This window comes from Phaseolus vulgaris, chromosome 11, assembly GCF_051622355.1.
Source record: "Phaseolus vulgaris cultivar YP4 chromosome 11, ASM5162235v1, whole genome shotgun sequence".
Taxonomy (NCBI): Eukaryota; Viridiplantae; Streptophyta; class Magnoliopsida; order Fabales; family Fabaceae; genus Phaseolus; species Phaseolus vulgaris.
In genome coordinates, this window is record NC_143508.1 from 42,173,133 (window position 1) to 42,190,126 (window position 16,994).

General features: G+C 36.9%; 1 protein-coding gene across 5 annotated transcripts; it reads right to left on the bottom strand.

Annotated features, from left to right (window-relative positions):
* Positions 1-1,234: 1,234 nt before the first annotated feature.
* LOC137820733 (uncharacterized) lies at positions 1,235-12,700 on the bottom strand. 5 transcript variants are annotated; one of them, XM_090297492.1, is made up of 7 exons: positions 10,918-12,700; positions 8,355-8,445; positions 7,518-7,675; positions 7,376-7,427; positions 7,183-7,265; positions 6,928-7,011; positions 1,235-2,258 (listed from the first exon to the last, which is right to left on the bottom strand). In XM_090297492.1, exons 1-6 carry the CDS (start codon positions 12,367-12,369, stop codon positions 6,961-6,963), a joined length of 1,887 nt encoding a protein of 628 aa, XP_090153618.1. In that variant the 5' UTR covers positions 12,370-12,700; the 3' UTR covers positions 1,235-2,258; positions 6,928-6,960. The 5 variants fall into 5 exon arrangements, 4 of the variants coding, with proteins under 4 accessions (XP_090153618.1, XP_068481070.2, XP_090153617.1 ...); XM_068624969.2 differs by having other exon boundaries at positions 6,928-7,021; XM_090297491.1 differs by having other exon boundaries at positions 7,376-7,430.
* Positions 12,701-16,994: the final 4,294 nt, after the last annotated feature.

Here is a 16,994-nt window from a genome sequence, read left to right on the forward strand (position 1 = left end):
CGGTAATTGATTATTAGAACCGATGGACCATGTTAATATAGGCCTATTAAGGTAAAAAAAAAAAATCCATCAAAACTCTATAAATATGTAGACATTTTACTGTATGAAATCACATTCAATGGTATTAATTGTTCATAAATACTTTGCTCTGACTTATGTGTAAGAGTGTCATTTGCAAACATATTACCCATCCCATACTGAGATAACAGGATTTGGCATGAAATTAGAAAAGCTTTTGGATATAGCCATTTTAGTCCCAATCAGCAGTGTCCATAACAAGTTCCAATGTTGGCAGCAAAGTCACAAGCGACAACTCCTTTATTTCTCGTCTCAGTCAAAGATATCGATATGACCGTAATTTTACCCAACAATGATTGGTGAAAGTAGAGAAGTAAAATGTAATTTACGAAGTTTTACCTATAATGTAAGAGTTGAGATCCCGAAATAATTATATGAAAGAAAATTTAACCTAATGTCTTTAACTGATCACTGTCATGGACCCCGAATGTTAGTCTCACAGTTTTATACCTTGTCAAAGACCCAAAAAGTTCGTAAAAGCTTTACCCAAACTGCACGTGACCTTTATCGATTGATTTCAAACTAGTTATGACTAGTGAACAGGAGAATCTTACAATAACAGGAAGCATACAGTAGTTTCAGCAGGTCAAGCATTGTTTCAATTTCTATACTTAGAAGTCACTTCTACTATTAGATAAATTTTTCACAGCAAAGGCACCAAACATTTTCTGCATTGTAGTGTTGATGCCAACAAAAGGCATCAAACTACTGTATATTGAGCTAAACTTTCAAATTTTCCATCTTCTCACGGTTAAAAATACGCCACATTAAACTGCAATACTCAAGCATACCGAACACGTTATGTCACACATTGAGAATAAAACGCGAATTTGATCCTTCAAATATTATCCTATACTATATAATCCTTAAATGATCACAAGTATAATCTCAGTTATATATTACTATTATTAAAGGATTATTTTTATGATATTTTCAATATTTAAAAGATTACTTGATATTTAATTTGTATTATTATATGAATATTTTAATTCAAAGAGCATTCGAGATAAGAAATTAAAGGTTTATATGTTATAATTTAACCAAGTTTCGTGTTTGCATTTGTTAAAAAAAGCCCACAAGGTTTCCAAACATGCCCTACTCGCACGAGCAGTTGGAGCTATGCTGTTTTATTGAAATTGATTCCACTGAACAAAAATTACATAACAAGACTAATATTAACAAATGTAAAAGAATCATGATATGTAATTCAACAAGCTTTTCCCATGCTCGTTAATCTCTACATTTTCCCATTACAATAAATTCACTGGTTTCCAAATTCCAGGTGTACCTTCTTTTTCTTTTCTCTTTTGTTCAATGATTTTTACCCCATTTTTTTGCTCTTTTTTGTCCCCCCAAATGCTTGAATGGACTAGCAACATATCTCATCCAATATTCAACAGAACAAGAAACAAATGGAACTTACCTTATACTATCTCACCCAACACCTCTTCTGTACAGTTATAACTAAATGAGAATGTGGAATTCGACATCACAACAATACAACAACCCCACCCCTTCGTTTTTTCTTCTGAGTTGATGTCTTCAACTCTCCCATGCTCATAGGCATGACTTTTGGATCACCTCTTATATGCCAAGAGGCAATCCAAAATTTTGGAAAATTTTAATTTCTCCTTGAAGGCCTGCAGTTACAATCACCATACCCCATGCTGACATGTTTTGATTGACTCCATAAGATAAATCCACACTTACCTGAGGGTTTGGATCCCATGTAGTTAGAAGTTTTCCCTCAGGCAACGTCGCAGAAATTCTATCAAGAAAATAAGTATCTGTTGCACTTGCAATGGTTCCATGAAGTGGACTGTTATTACAACCTGAAGCAAATTGTGAACCGTCAGAACCAAAAGTTTCCTCTACAGGGGTAGGAGGATGATTGGCTGACGAGACATCATCCCCATTATCACCAAGCTCAGGTTCTTCTCCAAAGTATGGATCATGCATCTCCCATGTGTCATCCATACCTGGCCAAGGAATGGCCACTGACACATCTTTACAGTGAAAATGTTCATATGTGTTTGTCACGGTGACACCTTTACTTCTGCTAGGTCTACAATCAGCTTCATTTTTCCAGATGTATACATGAGAATCCTCACTTGCTGAGACAACATATTTACCATTTGCTGCGAGGAAGGCAGAAATTTGGCTATTTGCATTCCGAAATCCTGGAAATAAGATTGTATCATTTTACTCTGAAATGGAAAGAAATATTTGGAAGATCTTACATAACATCAAAGAATTAGAACTAACAATGACCATAATTTTCTTTCTCGTATCATTCAAATAAATACACGGAATCCAACTAAATAAGCAAAAAAGATTTCATTCCAAAACAACAAAAGTGTTTGTGTATTATTTTATGAGTTCATCTTACATTGAACTCACTCTACTGCAGACATACACACATAGGTAGTGATAGAACTGGGATCGAATCAAGGAATAAAAACCCAGATTTCCTTTCCAAAACTCAAAAATAGTTCTCCACCGAATACTCCAGGCAGTTCAAGGAACCTCGACCCTCCCAAATTCAAAACTATTTTCTTTTTCTCCGTATCTACTAACAAATTTCTCCTATAAATAGCCTCAGCTCTAACTTACTAGTCAAAACAATCAATTACACAATTTTATTTTTCTTATTCTTTCTCAGGTACATGTATTGAATAGGAGGGCATCCTGTTCTATTAAAAACCACACCCCTTCAACTAAGACCTTGTCCTCAAGGTGGAATCAAGAGAACGCTTATTGAATCTCAGATGCTAACTCCCAACTATTCTCACAGGTTAGGATCTGTTGCTACTTGAAAAACACCTCTACATCACCATGAGCGTTCTGTCTCTTTAGTTAGGACAGCTTCCAGAAACACTTGAAGCTCCTCTTCTTCAGTCAAAGGAGCAGGCAGAGGTCGGAGAGGTCATGGTTTAACAGCTCTTTTTAATGGGACATGAAAGACAGGATGTTATTTTGCTATCAGCTCAAGGACCACAAAATCTAGTACTGAGATTTTCATTAGGATGCCCAGCTAAAGACCTCACTGTGTATGTTGGAAGCTTTAGCAATACCCAATCACCTTCAAAACTGACCTCTCTCCTATACACATGAACATCACAACCCATTTAATCTTAACATTTCAGCAAATTCTAACGAAGCTCCTTAAAAGTCCATCCCTCTTCTCTGTCAACTTTCTATGAAAGATGGAGCCCTCTAACAGCAAGGGAGGGCCTTGACCATTTAATGCTTGAAATGGCCACTATCTTGGTTTCTCACTAGTAAGACATATCAAGTGAGATTCTAAACAACGATTTACCGACTTTGTAGTACTCATGTGGAAGCGCATACCAGCTTTCTAAAATGATTCTGCCAAGATATCTCATAAAAAGTTTATCAAAATCAGAAAAAATGATGGAAAGGAATCCACCTAATCACACCACTTCCTTGGTGAATATTTGCCACTTCTATGGCTGAAAAGGATAAGCTAAAAATGAAGAAATGTGCACACACTGATTTCAATTGCCCCCTTCCTGACAATGCTTTGCTCCAAATAGCACTAGGTAGCTCCTCCTTTTCCACTAGGGTTCTCCTTCCCAAATCAGAACACAACCAAACAAATCTTGGTGGTGCTTTCACCATTGATGACATCCATCACCATCGAATTGGTTGGCCACCGAAACATTGATGTTGCTGTCACTGATGCTTGCTTCACTATTGTCAGCTATCACAACAATCACGACCATCGCAACACCATCTCTCGCATCAGCATCTTTGTCCATATTATTTTTAATGCATTCACAAGATTATAAATAGTTTACATATACTCACAATTCTTACTAGTAGGGTTATGATCTTTTTCCACCCTTCTAATACTCTTACGATCCTTGAGTTTGACAACATTGCTTTCAACAACAAATTGCTAGGAAAAATTTGGAATAGCCAATACATGTAATGAGGTCATGGAAGATTTTAACTTCTCAAATGTGGCTTGAAATGCTATCTACCAATTGTATGTAATAATTCAGTAAGCCCATAATCTTGCAAACTCTACACATTTGTGGTGTAGGGCATAATGTCATAACTTCTAAGTTTCTTGGATCAACTGCCACCACTTTTTCCTTAAATAATATGCCCTAGCCACAACATTTGGGACTGGCCAAAGCTACACATTTTTTCGTTGACCTTCAAACCATGTGAATTGTAAAATCAAACTTCAGATGTTGAATAAGATCCTCCAAATTCTGACTAAAAATGTTGTAAAAAAAGATGAGCAAAATGTCCCAAGTACAGTCTTCAGACCTCGTTCATAATGGACTAAAAAGTAGATGGGGCATCAATCAATCTGAATGCATAACAATAAATTCATAGTGGTCCTCCTGTGTCCTAAAAGTTATCTTTTAAACATCCTGATACCTCATAAAAATTTGATGGTAAGCCGCCTTCAAATCAAGTTTCTAAAATATAACAACTGTGCTTTTTTCTTCCAAAACCTAATGTATAATGTCATTCCGGAATTTATCTTGTACAGTTATTTTATTCGAAGCCCTATAATCTATGCAAAATTTCCATCCACCGTCTCTTCTCTTGACTAAAATACCGGTACCTGAGTAAGGACTAATGCTTGACCTAATAAGCCCGACTGCAAGCATCTCACCCACCAATTTCTCAATTTCTTCTTTTTTGTCACCAAGATATTGATATGGCGTCATTAAGAATATTGGCTTTAGCTTTAAGCACAATAGTCTCTTTGTCTATGAGGTGGTAAACCTTAGGGGAATTGAAAAACCTGTGCATATTCTTCCAATATAGAGTTGATATCGACTGGAATTGCTTAAGTATTCTCTAACTTGTCCATAGAGTTGCACTCTGCAATGAATCCGTGACCTTGATCATCTTCCAATGCTCCTTGAATTAATTAGAGGGAAGTTCAGACTTAATCAATTCAAGATTTGCTCTCAACACCCTTTGTTTCCTTCCAATGTTTATCTTCACAGTTAATTCCTCAAAATTAGCTTTAACATCTCCTAACCCGAAACAACTTTAACACCAATACGACATTTGCACCTCCAATTCAAAAATATAGAAATCTTGCTAAATTTCAACACCATGAAACTTTAATTGAACTACTTTACAGGGTCCACTACAATTTATCTTATGTCCACCTCCCACTTCCACAAAATAATGTGAAGTTTTTGTCACATATAACAATAGTTTTTCCATCACCTTGCTCGAGACAAAATTATGGGTTGCTCAACAATCTATCAAAAACAACCACCCTAAAATTTCTCCATCAGACCCCCACAACTTAAGAGACATCTTTGTGGTGAAACCTACTATGCTATGCAAAGACAATGAGCTTCCTCGAATACTTCTATCATATCTTCCTTAGATATTTTTGCTTCCTCGCCCTCACCTCCTAATGTCAACACATTTACTTGTTTATTTTTGCCTACATGAATGGACCAAATTTTTCATCACAACAAAACCCTTTCTGACTTTTCCACTTGGGTCAATCTTTGAAATGGATTCCTTCCTCTAATAGTATTAGGTGCAATCTTATTATTAACTGAGCCTTGAGATGCAAGAGTACTGCATCCAAATTATGGGGTGCACTAGTAAACCATTCTTTCAAGATACGTTCGAAAAGATTCATTGCTTCTTCCTCCTTGAACCCCACATTCTTTTTAATTACTGCACAATTCCTTACCTCAATTCTCCTCGCTTTGTTCAGTGTCCAATAAAAATAGTCATCAAGTGTTGTTCTCCCAAGCCTTGAACAAAACCAACATATTTTTGAAATTTAGTAACATCTAGCACCAAATTATCTTGCTTCAATGCTAATGATAACTAAAAGGTATTACTCAGACAAAGCTTGAAACCTAACCATTAATGCCACCTTTAATTCTTCCCCTGAAATTTCGATTGCAATATTCCCACCACTGAACCAGCCTAATGCATCACCCTTTAATGCCTCCATCTTCTCAACAAATGCAATCCCACATAGACTAAAATAACATTCCGCTTCACCACCCTCCCAAACGCATCTTCTCCCCAAAACATCAGAATGTCAAATTTCAACCCTTTATGCCTCCCACCTGAATCCTTCATTGTGTCACCTCCTAATCCCTTGATGTCATTTCTGCTTGTGCATTCATTTCATTTGGTATTTTCTAGAAAGCGCTTTTATCACAACTCTAGCAATTTTTCCAGCATTAATTTTAAACCCAAAATGAAAATTCTTGTTGTTGTGGTTGATTGGTTCTCCACGATTTTCTCCATATTTTCAACTCTTCCCTCCACATTGTTCTTTCTCTTTACTCATGCACATTAGCTACAGAACTCCTACATCGGAACTCTAATACAAGCTGATAAAACTGTGATTGAAACAAGGAACCAAAAAACAAGAATTCCTTCGTTGATATAAAAGTACATCTCAAATTTAATAATAGTTCTAAACCCTCTTAAATTCAAAAAATATTTTCTTTTTCTCCATGTCTACTAACAATTTTCTCCTATAATAGTCTCCACTATCTAACCAACAGCAGTTAAAACAATCAGTTAGACATTTTTGATTTTCCTTAGCCTCCCTCTAATGCATGTATTGAGTAGGAGGTTGCCTTCTTCTATCATGTAAACACTTTTTGGCCCCTAATTCTCATTATTTGTCAGAAGTTATCACCAAATGTTTCAGATCATGTATCGTCTCAATAATACTTTTATCATTGGCAGCAGTAAAAATTCTCATCGGGTACCCAATAATGTTTAAATACATTCACTTGAAGATTTAAATATAATTCACTAGGATCTTCAATAAAATTCACTTGATATAGAACTCATTTCACCAACCTTTAAACTTGTGAACTAGATCAATACCATCAACTAGTCGAATCCGAGAATCGGAAGAAGTGATGAGGACTTCTGATGAACTTCCTGGCAGAAACTGTTCATAAAAATCAGTAGGAAAACAAGCACAAGTATTATTACCAGCCAAAGAACATTTATAATTTTTGTTAAGCCTTCAATTATTTGCCTTTATTCTTTTTTCCATTTTAACCCTTCAGTTTTGGGAAAAATTAATACAGCACAGTAGCCATTAAATACCTGGAAGCCAGTAATTTTCTTGTGGTTTGATCTCTTTCTCCTGTTCTGCAAATTTATCTGGCTTTTCTGTTGCAACTTATTTTCTGAATGAAATGGAAAAAAAATGACAATGATAGCAATAATCAGTGACCTGCAATCATCGGAATAGATTATAAATTTATGTGTAGTTAAAGAGAAGAATCACTGATGATACCAGATGTATTATATGAATGACAGCTACCCTTGTAAGTACCAACGAGTGCACCCTGCTTCGAGCAGAAAATATTATTGAATTCCGATTAAACTATCAAAGTTTTTCATGTAGATAAAATAATGCATATAAATGTAGAACCAACCTGACCATCTGGCGTATAGCAAGCAGCAGTGACCATCTCATGTAGATCAGTCCAATCAACAACTTGTCTATCAGGTATGCTCCATATACGAACCTTGGCATCCAATGATCCACTAATGAAGTATCTATCATCAGCAGGATTAAACTGGATGCAAGTTACTGTGCCAGACAGATAACAAATTGAAGCAAAGGTATAATTAGCAAGGGGGAAAAAGGGTGAAGGGAGGAGTACAGGAATGTTTTATTATTGTTAAATTTAAGTAGCAATTGATATTTGAAAGAAATAAAATCTTCTACAATCAGTTCTATATGCAGCAACAGTCGATTTTTATAAAATCATGCTATTGTCCATTAAAGTGGTTACTCAATCCATGCCAGAGGGATTACTAAGTGTAGAATTAGATTGTATAACGATAGGTTATACCGTGAATCCAAATAAAATTTGAGAAATGCTAACAGCACACTCTGAAATACATTATTTCCAACACACTTTATACTGTTATTAAAATTCACAAATTGATTGGTCTCATTTCTTATTTAATAGCTGACATTTATTGAAAATCATACAATGTTTAGGTCTCATCTCTTTTTTTATGACTTTCACTATTACAAGTAGCGATAAATTTCAACCAATAATCCTCCTGTTGAAAAATGCATGTCTGAGAGTGTATTTCCAGAATTTCTCCTCAATTTTTAGTTGGAAAAGAAATAGAAGAAGCTTCTAACACAAATGCATACTCCAACACTTATTCAATGTTATTATGACCAAAGAATGGCAATCCATAAAATCTATTCAGAATAAGAAAAAGTAAAGATGAGCGCAGATGTGTGTGCTTACCATAGTCACTGTGTGAAAAAACTTTCAGACAAGACTGGCTAGACAAATGCCACAGGCGCACTGTTTTGTCCATTGAAGATGAGAGCAAGTTCTGATCAAACAAAAAAAATATTTAAAACCACTTACACACATACATGGTTTAGTTTATATTTGCAATACAAACTGCATATTCTCATGACAAATATTTGAATTGTAAAGATCAAATATAAGATAATAATCAAGAAACTTCCACATAAATAAACATATCCCCCTCCCCCAATTTAAGCTCTTCAAAGACATCTTCCTTGCTTGTAATATTATCTGACTAAAATTAATTTTTTACATTTTCACCCTGTATGGTGCTCTTAAACCAAAATCCCATTACTACATCATGGGGAGAATTTAGCAAATAAGAAACTAATTAAAAAAAATATTCATATTAAAAATAGTTTTAAAAATTTATATAAAATTAGAAAAGGTTTAACCTTTTTAATGTGCCTAATAATATATTGAAACTTTTTATTAATCAATTATATTGGGTAACTCTTCTATTCACAATTCAAAATCCTTTAGAAAGTATTACTTGAGTCGGAATTGGCGGCATCTATAGGGAAGAAAAAGAGATTAAAAAATGAACACTCCTTCTCCTTAGCTCTCAATTGGGGCACTTGTGTTCTAGTACACCCAAAAGTCCCATATCTCTTACAAGTCGAGGCCACGGGCTATTTATGTTTACCTTCTAGGACAAAACCATGACAAAGCCACCGAACACCAAAATGTACAATAACTGATACTATTTTAGTGAACTTGAGGTTGAAACAACTTCATATATCCATAAATGCTTATAGGGATTTTTAAATTCTGGGGAATATTATGCAAGGATCTCAAGGGAAAATAAAATGATTGTTTGAGTTCTGAGACAACTTTTTACATATCTCTCATTTTTCTTGTTCTTCACTCACAAATCATACTTCAGAGCCTGGCCACGACAGGCATGTTTCGGTTCTAAGATGCTTAATTGTTGTAACTTCTACAGCAGAAAATGTGATATTTTATATTTGAAATTTGAAAGTACTTCATTTTCAAACACAATCTAAAAGTAGGTTCTGAATTAGCTCCAAAATACAATATTTCGTAGGGTTATAACAAATTCATTCTTAAGAGAACAAATAAAGTAATTTTCATTTAAAAAAATAAAAGGACAAATAAAAGAAAACTGACATTTTGCTTTTATTTGAATCATTTTTAACAAATAAGACTTACTACTAATCCACCTAATTATCTGATTTTTGAAGCTTGGCTAACAATCCCTAAAATCAATACTGGGATTAAGGAATAATGACAAATTCATCTCCTATCAAGCATAAAAAAGATAAATCCCAATCACCACACGACTACTTCACTGGATCATCATAATGGTAAAAAGTGAAAATCTAAGTAAGCACAACTAGGTTGCCTCCCAACATATCAGCACCTTAAAAAAGTTATTGACCTGAATATATTATCTCTGTTTATTAGACAGTAAAGTTAAATTCCCTTTACCTTACAGTCACTATCTCTCTAAATTCATTTCGTTAAAGTAATTTCTGGAAAATTTGGATATAAACCCAACCCAAAAATATCACCAACAGATACCATTATAAAGAAATCATATTTCATTACAAGTCGCCACACTTTAAATTACTAATCAGCAAATGCATTTCCAAGGAAGGCCTAGAATGACAATGCAACTTCGGAAAATAATTAATTGTTGATCTACTACTATAAATTCAAATAAACTGTTATTATTTGCCAGGGAGTAGGGAAAATAGAACCAGAAATCTTCTCTCAGAGACAGAATTTTAACTACTCTTTCCTAGATTTCATATTTCAATATTTTGATTTTATGTTTACAACTACAGTAAGTAACCGCAAAACAAAGACGTGCGTTAAGAAAAAACTGTTGTAGTGGGTAGTGCACAAATAATTCCACAAAGTGCTAACCAGAAAATTAAATAAAGAAAAATAGTCTCAAAACTTCTAGTAACAAATTTTATTCCATTAACAACATATTCCACAAAACAGAAAGATTTGAACACAATAATAAATATTATGTTCTGATGCCTATTCCGCTAATTAAAAATGGACTATATAATATGAACCATCCTAGTCTTATCCCACTAGGCAAGGTCAGCTAAAATAAATCCATAGACGCTAATGGGCTCCACAATAATCAAATTTTCAGTATAATCATAGTAGTATCTTCGTAATGGTTTCTGATGGTTTTGGTTTTCGACCCATTTAATCTAACTGTTTATTATATCCACTTTCTCTCACAAGAGCCTCGCTCAGGGCTTGTTTGGTTAGCACTCAATCAATTTCTCACTCCAAGCTCAATAATTTTACATGTCGGTAGAAAAGTCCAGCTGTTCCACTTAAGTGATTTTAATCTGTTAACAGGACAAAGCAGAAAAACAAATAACAATTTCAATGCATATGGGTGTACGAAGGAATGTAAATAAAATGAACTTTACATGTACATTCAGGCATACAAGACAAAAGTAGAATTACAGAATAACATCTAATCCTTTTCATAGAAGCTAACCTGAGACTTGGACCAAGAAAGGTCAAGCACGTCATGGAGATGACCCTTAAAGGTGCAAACCGGTTTTTCAGTGAGAGCAAACACAGTTTCCGGCACTACTAACTGGTCCACGCTCAACGATTTTCTGCTGACAGACAACCTCCCCCTTCTCTTCTTCTCCGAATTATTCTCCATGCCAGGAGAAGACGGCTCCGGCGACCCATTCACCACAAACAACATGTTCAAATTCCCATCGTCCGGTTTCTCCAAGAGCATCTCGCCCTTCCTCTCAGACTCCACAACCCGCCAAACATGAATCACATAATCCTCACCAGCACTGGCAAGGTACTTCCCATCCAAACTAAACTTAATGCTCCAAATGGATCCATCATGAGCCTGAATCTTCTGGCTCTTATAAAGCCCTGTAACCTCCTTGCAGGACTTCCCATACTGCCGAACCCTCACTCTCTCACCCCCATGAACTAAACCACTACCACAATCCTGGCTATCATCCGTGGCAGAACTTGACCTCCGGCCACCCCCCTTCTCTGACGAAGACGTATCCCTCTCATCACCACTCCGCCTCTCCTTCTGACCCACCACAACACTCTTCAAGCTCATAAACTTAAACCACCCACCTTTTCTCCTCACTTTGCTACCATCCCCCTCATCACCACCACCACCACTCCCACCATCGCCTTCCTCATCCACGCCCTCCCCATCGCCACCTTCCTCCACACTCTGCCTCCTCATTAGTTCCTGAACAATCGGAGAATGCCCTACCGTCATCTCAAACTCCTCCACAGTCAAACGCCTCCCAGTCCCCACCTCCTTCACCTCATTCCACACCCCATCCCGCTTCACCACAAACTCCTTTCCATTGTCCAAATCCCTAATCGTACACGCTTGCTCCACTTCATCCACCACATTCCCCTCCCCAATTCCACCCTCCTCACACACACTCACACAAATCCTATTATGCACAGAATGACTACCACTACCACTATTAAAATTAATATTATTATTCACGAGAAAACCGTTGTCATTGTCGCGAATGGGAACAACAGAGCTCTTGCAATGCTTGGTGCCGCGATCCGCGGTGTTGTCGGATTTCGATCGGGGAATAGTGGCGGCGGCGGCGGTGGAAGTGTCGGTGCATTGGTAAGAGGAGGCTGATCGGGGGATGCTTGCTGCGGAGGGCGGCGGGGTGGGGAGGCCGAACTGGCGGAGGAGGCGGGAGCGGCGCTCGGAGAGGGAGGAGGGTTCGGAGATCCAGGCATCGTACTTGCACATGGTGGGGAATGGGAATTGGGGGAGGGCATGGGTGTCGTTTTTAGTAGGTTTATCGTTTTGGGAAGTGGGAGCGTCGTCGTCGGAGGCTGACGTGGAGCAGGAGCATGAAGAGAGCAAACGGTCGTTGGAGTCGTGGAAAAGGGAAGGGTCGTAGTGGTCCTCCTCCACGGCTGGGGTCATGGCTTGTGGGGCATTCCCATTTGGATCAACCAAACCGAAGGGGAAATGGGTCGGATCGTGGAACGGATCCAATGCCGGTGAAGGAGTTCGGTGTGAGTCAGATCCAACGAATGGTACAGTACGAATGTGAATGAGAGAGATAATGGGAACCAAGACCTGAGCTGCTGAGAGAGTGTGCTGTGTTTGCTGGGTGGCTTCTGCTGTTGTGTTGTGTTGGAGTGAGCACTCACCTTTTTTTTGGGGGTAGGGACTGGAGAGAACTTGCGTTTGCTAATGAAGAAAGGGGGGGACTTTCTCTTTTCCTTATATAGGACTATAAAACAAATTAATCAAACCTCTTCTATTTAATTTTACTTTTAACCACTACGGAATTTCGCAACAAAAACGTTAGGAACACTCTCATTAAACATACACTGAAACTTTATAAAAAAAAACGTATATATTAGTAAATGTCACTTTTAAAATAAACAGGTAATTAAATAAAAAATAAACTTACTGAAATTTAAATTTTTTAATATTTTAATATGTGACAAGAAAGGTGTACTTGTTAGTATTTTCTCCTATGTTTAATTACTCATTTGATTACTACAATCGTACTTTATATTAAAAGAGATTAAAATTATATGTTTAAGGTTTAAATAGACATGGGTAGAGGGGAATGGGATGTAGTCTTATGTTGCTATGTTGAATTCATGTATTTTTTGTAATTTTTTATATGTTATGATGGGTGTATTGTGTGGGTTCAATGGATGAAGAAAATTGAATGGAAAAGATGAATTTGGTTGGTGAATATAGAGACTTAGAAGATCTAAGACAACTCCTAATTAATTCTAAGTTTGACACAAACTAATGCCAACAAAGAGTGAACAAAAAAAACAATTTGTGCATAAACTTTGGCAAGATTTCTTTAGTCAATTCTAAGTTAGTATACAAAAGAGCTATCACTTTTATATTTAGTGCTAAGAGGTTCCAAAATTCAGAAAAGTTTAACCTAAAAACTCTTTGCTCTTAGCTTGACAAGTGTCCTCCTCTAATGGGAGAGAATCCTCTTCATTCCCATTATGACAACAAGTTTTCTCTCATTGGAGCAAATTCTCTCAAATTAGAGGTTGACAAGTGATGTGAGTTGATTTTAGATTGGCACATTTTAGAGGTTCCTCTTTTGTTTATGATTTTTTAGATTAACAATTTAAGGTGAGAACCCAAAGAAGATCCCAACTGAACACGAACTTAACCAAGTGGTTAAGTAAGTGTGAAGGTTCACTTCTAGAGGTCAACGAGAAAAACACAATATGGTGATTATGATGATGAAGGTAAATTGCGAAAATGGAAAGAACATAAGATAAGAAAGACAAGTGATAACGAAAATTAAAAGACAAACATGATATCATAAAAAGGAATGGAATGGATGGCGCAAAGGAAGATAAAAAGAGGAAGGGATGAAGAAAGCTTATGGAAGAAGAAGGGATGTCATGCCAATTGAAGAAGGAGGCACTCCAAGATGAGTGGTGAAAGAGCCGCCACTTGAAGTGCTCAGACACTCAAGATAAGACCCACTATGAGAACTCTAAAGTCTCACAAAAACACTCTTGGAGAGTTTCTTTACTATATTCAAATTCAATGTGTGAATACATGAGGCAAGAAATAGAGTGTCTTGGAGAACAAGATAAAGTGGTAGGGGTGACATTTGTGAGAAGTCTTCTAGAAGGTAGGTCAAAGAAACCCTAAACCTAAAAGCACTTGCCATGAAGGGTGGGTTTGGCACAAACCCAAATTACTAAGCACACCCTACTCAAATTACTAAGCACACCCTAATCTAGTTTATTCTTCTATTTGGACCCCCAAAGTGAGCCCAATTTATTTACATAACTTCTCTTGTGGAAAGACATGAAGGGAGAACTTCTGATATTCTGGTTTATATCTAGTTCTTCTTCTGTTGATGCTCTCTCTCGAGGTTTGGTGGGACCTGGCTTTGTATACTGAGATGATTGGCCTATTTGTGAAGTGTTGGTTGTGTCCTTAGTCATCTGCTGGTTGATGTGGTTTGCAGTCATAATGGGAATCCTCTCCATTCCCATTATGACAATAAACTTTCTCTCATTGGAGGAAATTAGAGGTTGATAAGTGACCCTTCTTAGTTGGTGGAAATCCTCTCCATTAAAGGGACGACATGTGGACCTTCATGTTTTCCTTGTCACTCCATGCTTTCTATTTGCACTCTAGTCATTTATTTATGCATCCTAGATGGTCTACAGTTGCATTGAGTCCAAGGAGGCCCAATTGTAACTCTAACTAGACTTTTTTCCCCTATTTACATCATGCTCTAATTGCCCCAATACATGACCCATGAAAATTGCCCCAAAACATGCCTCAAGAAAATGATCCAAATACAAGCCCAATAGACAAAAGAACACCAATCAAGAACATATTTATGAATTGAAATGGAATGACAATGGAATGGAAAGATGAAGGAGTAAGGAAGCTTATGAGAATGGAGTTGAGAAGATGAGCACACCACTTGGAGGATGAAATGACTCCAAGATAAGTATTGGAAGCCACCACTAGAGAGCTCTCAAATTCTCACAAGATAACACTAAAGACTAAGAGGAACAAGCCTCACTAGCATCACACACAAATTGTGCATAGTAACTTTTTTTTCTATTCAATTCAACTTAGAAATACAATGAAGGAGACCTTCTATTTATAAGAAGATGAGCCTTGGAGAACAAGAATGGAGAAGGGTAGGAATGTCCATGAAAGGGGGCGGCCTAGGGTTGGACTTTTGGCCAATGTCGCCCCTTCCATAGCCTTCTAGAAGCTAGGATTTCCTTCCTTCCCTTTTGGACTTCTCATAGGCCCAATTTTATAACTTCACCTCCTATTTATCCTTTATGGACCTACTCTTGCTTAATCTACTATTTGGACCCCTCAAGTGAGCCCAAATTATTTACAACATATTCTAATCATTAAGAAGACCACAGGAAGAACTTTAGATGCTCTGGTCTTTGTCCAATTCTTCCTCTGGTGAGGTATCCACTTTGAGATGACTTCTCATTGTGTAAATTATGATCCTTGGGCATCTCCTTGTTGGCTTGGTTTGCATCATGCCCCTTAGGTTTGAGAGAATTCGACCTTAAATTTAGAACTCTTGCAGATAACATAGTCAACTTGCTCACATATAAAATAGTGCAAGGAGTGAGATGTGAGCGTGACTTATATTCCTTAAGCTTGGGGAGTGCAAAAGATGGGGTTCTATATATAGACCATGTTTGGAAAGATTGTGTGGGAATGACAAATCTTTTTTGAAGAAAATCCTCTTAGAAGGTGGAAACCTTTAGGAGGTGTTTGAAAATCATTCCTAACATGATTGATTTAGTTGCGAAAGATGATACTTTGTGATTCGGTTTATCTTTTCTTTCTTTCTCTTTTTGTTTTCATTTTTAATTGGACCTCATGAACCTCTTTGGGAGAGAGGGGTTTTAAGATAACCTTGTGCCCTTGGAAGGTAAAAGTCATTTTGTTGGTTAGGCCATCATGTAGAACTTGTCTATCATATTTCCAAGGCCTTCCCAATAGAATATGGGTTGCTTCCATTGGCACAACATTACATAAAACTTCATCTTTATACTTTCCTATAGCAAAAGTTATGAGGACTTGTTTATTAACCATGATTTCACCTTCGACACTAAGCCATTGTAATTTATAGGGCTTTATATGAGAGATAGTGGGTAAACCAAGCTTTTCCACTACTTTTGTACTTGCCACATTAGCACAACTACCCCCATCTATTATCATGGAACATAACTTGTTGGTGATAATGCAGCGGGTGTGGAAAATATTTTCTCTTTGGGTGTCATCCAAAGGTTTTGGAACGGTCCCAAGCATTTGCCTTATTACCAATAAGTCACCTTCACAAGATATCTCATATTCATTATCATTAGGGGTGTTTGAAGGGGAAGGGGAGTTAGACCTAGAAGATTGATCACTATGTTCACTTACTACTTACCCCCCCCCCCCCTAACCATCATGATTCGCTATGTTGGACAATCGACTGCTATGTGCCCAAAACCTAAACATTTAAAACACTTTTTACTTGAGGTTTTGGTAGGAGATTTAGGGGTTGAAGTGGAGGGTTTAGAATCCCTCGGTTTGTAAGGGGACTCCTTTAGAAAATTGGAGGGAAAAGTTGAAGAAGACTTGTTCTTGTTTTTCCAAGATGAGTGGTAGAAGCCATCATTATGAGAATTTTTGAAAGACTTTTTCTTTGAAATTTGGGATTCTACCTTGATGGCAAGGTGAACCAACTTTTCTAAAGAGGAGTACTCATAGAGTTCTACCACATCTTGTATGTCCCTTCTTAAGCCACTTACAAAACGAACCATTTTGGACTCCTCACTTTCATGCATGTCAATTTTAGTTAATGTTGTTTCAAGTTCTTTAAAATAATCATCCACACTTTGTGTTCCTTGTTGAAGTTGGCTTCAACAAGAGCTTTTTCCTATATTGTGGAGGAACAAATCTAACGCGCATGCATAACTTCAAATCCTCCAAAGAGACCACAACTGGCCTCTTGTTAAGTCCAATGTCCATTATAGTTTTGTGTCACCATTGCATGACATAATCCA